Genomic DNA, 3,931 nt, shown 5'->3' with positions numbered 1-3,931 from the left:
ACAGGTCTGGTCGAACTAAACGTGCAGGTGGTAGAAACGTATGCGCCCAGTTGAAGAATGAGCGTGCAGGCAAACAGCAATACGCACTGTTGCTCTGGTCGACTGCGTCATAAATTTCAGTTGTCGACAAGTCGCCTGGCAGTGCAGTGCAGCAATGCGGAATTTGGTGTGAATACAATTGTTTTAGGACATAAATAATTAAAATATGTTGTTGGTCAAATGAACATATAATAGAAAATTTCTACACATTATATACAAATTATGATAATTTTTTAGGACGCCCATGAAACTCATTAAATTTGATTGCTCGGTTTTTTTATACATGTTCAACTGACTTCGGAAAGACTATAATGGAGAATTTTCAAGAGAAAAATTCACTGGTCACCCTGTACAAACGGTCGAGTTACGCGGATCACCCTGTACGTATGAATAAAACATGTAAAATTTGTCACAGAACCGTGTCGTACTAATCGAGGGTGTGGCCCGAACCATTAATGGGAAGACTAATCTGTAAGCATGTTTAATTTTTAGTGATGGGCACAACGCTGCATGTTGCCTTCGGAGCCAGTGGCACGCATCAGGGTAATTACTTAGATGGGGTACGACACGACAGAGGATGGTTAGAAAAAAATAATATGCGGAACGTCTTGAATGTGCGTTAGTGCTCTTATGTTCCATTTTCTTCTTACTTCCTGAATTTTATCCGTGGAAATACTTATAAGACAATGATTAATCAAAACTTGGAATTTTAGTACATTAACACGCTCTATATCAAGTACTGTACCGTCGTATACAGGATGATCCATTAACAATGGGAAATCTGAAAGCTGAAGATACTATATAGGGTGTCCCAGTGTCAGCGTACAAATTTACCAGGGAGTAGACCAGACCAAAATAAAGTTAAAATTCTTATAAAATATTTTTCTCTATTTTAAAAAATAATAATAACTTTCCGCAATAACACAAAAGCCCTTTCAGGGATTTAACTAATTTTTGGGTGGAGTGTATTAAAGTGTATTATTAAATCGTCTCTCGTGTTACTGCTTTGGCATACACCAGTTGCTTCATATGACCCCAGTAAAGAATCAAGAGGGTTGAGGTCAGGGAACCTAAAGGCCACATAATAGGTCCATTTTTCCCAATCCAGTGTTCTGGAAAATGTAAATCGAGCCACGCAGATACATGTCTTCCGTTACGAGTAGGTGCTTGTTGGTAGTACATTTGATTTTGCAAAGCTAAGGAACGTCATCTATACTCAATTTTTAAACTAAGAGGAGCGTTTTGAATATTGCGCGCCAAAATGGTGGTTTCTTATTGGTTAATTTCGAGCCCACTTTACACTGCTAATAAATTTTACATTTTGACATTTGTTGTCATTTTGCCTCTTAGTTATCATCAGTTCGTTGTCATTGTGTTTTTACCTGCTTTTCTTTCTATTTATTATCCCAGTTACGTATAAATCAGTTCTTATCAGAACTAAACAACTTATTATATTGTTTATCATCCGTTTTTTCCAATTTTCCATTGGATATGGATGATGCTGTGCCGACCACGAGTAAGGCAGGCGCGGGAATTACATCGCCGTCGCCCCCAAGGAAACGAAAACAACTCAGTTTGGGGCATTTGTCTCTGGCAGAAAAGCAAGCAATATTGAATTTGTACAAGAAAAGCCTAGATGATGAACCTACTCTTAAAACTGTCCAACTTGTATCCAAAATAGCGATGACATTAGGTAAATTTATGTTAACATTATTCTGTTGAACTATATTACACATTATACTTTTTTAGGTGTTGCAAAATCAACAGTATATCGAGCCATAAAACAGTATAAATCTACTGGAAGGGTGTCTACTTCCAAACACTGTGGTGGAAGACCTGGGATTGTTACATGTTTGGATGAAGCAATGAAGAATTCCATAAGGCGTATAGTACACAGCTTTTTCTTTAAAAATGAGATCCCCACTTTGGACAAAATATTAACCGAAATAAAAAGTCGTCAGGATTTGCCACAGATGTCCCGTTCATCATTATACAAATTTATGAAACAAATTAATTTCAAGTAAGGTTGAAGACATATCTCGGAGCAAGTATAATTGCAATAAAAACATTTTATTTTTTTTGCAGATACTTAAAACGAAGTCGTAAAAGTGTGTTGATAGAACGTGATGATATAGTGAGATGGAGACTTGACTACTTGATATCAATTAAAAAGTTTAGATCTGAAGGTAGACCTATTTATTATTTAGATGAAACATGGTTAAATGAAGGTCATACAAAAGAAAGGGTATGGGTTGATACTAATATTAAAAGCAAACGTGAGGCGTTCAATGAAGGGCTGTCTACGGGATTAAAAAATCCGTCCGGTAAAGGAAAGCGTCTTATTATCTTACACGCTGGCTCAGAGGAAGGATTCGTTGAAGACTCGTTATTGGTTTTCGAAGGCAAAAAGAGTGGGGATTATCACGAGGAAATGAATGCAAATGTATTTGAAAAGTGGTTTTCTGAATTTTTGAAAAAAATACCAGATAATTCTGTTATTGTAATGGACAATGCATCATACCATAGTCGAAAAGTAGAAGCTATTCCGACAACATCAACAAGAAAAATTGATATGAAGGCATGGCTGCAATAAAAAAATATCGAATTTGAAGAAGGTATGGTGAGATCGCAATTATTATATTTAATTCGCCAAAATAAAGATAAATATAATTTGTATATAACTGACGAAATGGCAAAAAAAGAAAATAAAGTTGTGTTACGATTACCGCCATATCATTGTGAATTAAACCCTATAGAATTGATTTGGGCACAGGTGAAGAATGAAGTGGCAAGCAAAAATAAAACATATAAATTGAAGGACGTAAGGGAACTACTAATAGAGGCTCTTAATAATGTTACAAATATGAACTGGAAAAAATGTGTAGAACATGTGATTAAGGAGGAAGAAAAAATGGGAACACTTGACGGAATTATGGACGATCTCATTGAACCTTTAATTATATCAATTAATAATAGCGAGAGCGATATGGATACTGACTCGTCGAATAATTCAGAAAATTGTTAAAGACATGATTTGTCCCTAATTTTTACCAATAATATTATAAATTATAAAAACTTATTTTGTTACTTTGAACACCTGCAGATGATATATTACGAACGTAGTTCAGTTATCAGTTATTTGGCAATTATCCGGTAACTTAATAAACGTAGTTCGTAGAAATGCAACAATTCAAAGTAACAAAAACACCATTATATAATTACTCCAATGCTAGATGTAAAAATGTGAATCAATAAAATTGTTTTTAAAAAGTGAAAACTGGAATCATTTATATATGTTTGGTTCGTAGTATATTATTTCATTCATATTCAGTTTTTCAATGTTATGTAGGAAGTACCTCCTATTTTAAAAAAATATATATAAAAGTTAAATAAACCTAGAATTAGATATTTATTCATTGCACATTATTTTGAATAGGTACTTAATAACCTCATTTAAAAGTAATGAAAGCTTATTGTACTCAAAATGAGGTTAAACACTTGCAGTGAGTATATACTTGATAGTCTGATGCCACAGAAGTTTTATCCAGTTTTATCTTCTGTGCTGATGCTATCTGGGGTAGTTTTTAGTAACTTTTGCAGTGTAAATTTGTCTTTGGCATTCACTCCTTTTAGTTTAAAAATAGAGTATAGTACGCCATATTTTCTAAAAAATCCGTGTAGGTGTCTCTCTGAATTCAAACGGTCTACAATAATTTGACGAGGTAGAATGACTCCGTTGAAGATTCCTCCCCAGACATTGGAGAATCCTCTTTGAAATGCGGACGGTCATATCACATGCGGATTTTCAATGGATCAGACATGAAAATTTTTTAAATTATTTATAGCATTTCTCGTTAAGATAGTTTCATCGCTGCACAATATCTTTTGATGG

The 3,931-nt window shown here is 34.4% G+C and overlaps 1 protein-coding gene across 3 annotated transcripts; it reads left to right on the top strand.

Moving 5' to 3' along the window:
• The first annotated feature begins 1,307 nt into the window (after positions 1-1,307).
• On the top strand, positions 1,308-3,316 carry LOC111692776. 3 transcript variants are annotated; one of them, XM_023456893.1, is made up of 4 exons: positions 1,308-1,732; positions 1,789-2,059; positions 2,125-2,284; positions 2,858-3,316. In XM_023456893.1, the coding sequence occupies exons 1-4, from the start codon at positions 1,531-1,533 to the stop codon at positions 3,062-3,064; spliced, it is 840 nt and encodes a 279-aa protein (XP_023312661.1). In that variant the 5' UTR covers positions 1,308-1,530; the 3' UTR covers positions 3,065-3,316. The 3 variants fall into 3 exon arrangements, with proteins under 3 accessions (XP_023312661.1, XP_023312660.1, XP_023312659.1); XM_023456892.1 differs by lacking the exon at positions 2,858-3,316 and adding an exon at positions 2,813-2,823 and having other exon boundaries at positions 2,125-2,654; XM_023456891.1 differs by lacking the exon at positions 2,858-3,316 and having other exon boundaries at positions 2,125-2,727.
• Positions 3,317-3,931: the final 615 nt, after the last annotated feature.

This window comes from Anoplophora glabripennis, unplaced genomic scaffold (genome assembly GCF_000390285.2).
Source record: "Anoplophora glabripennis isolate ALB-LARVAE unplaced genomic scaffold, Agla_2.0 scaffold3401, whole genome shotgun sequence".
NCBI classification, from domain to species: Eukaryota; Metazoa; Arthropoda; class Insecta; order Coleoptera; family Cerambycidae; genus Anoplophora; species Anoplophora glabripennis.
Note: the sequence above shows the minus strand (reverse complement) of the source record. Positions and strands in the feature narration are given on the sequence as shown.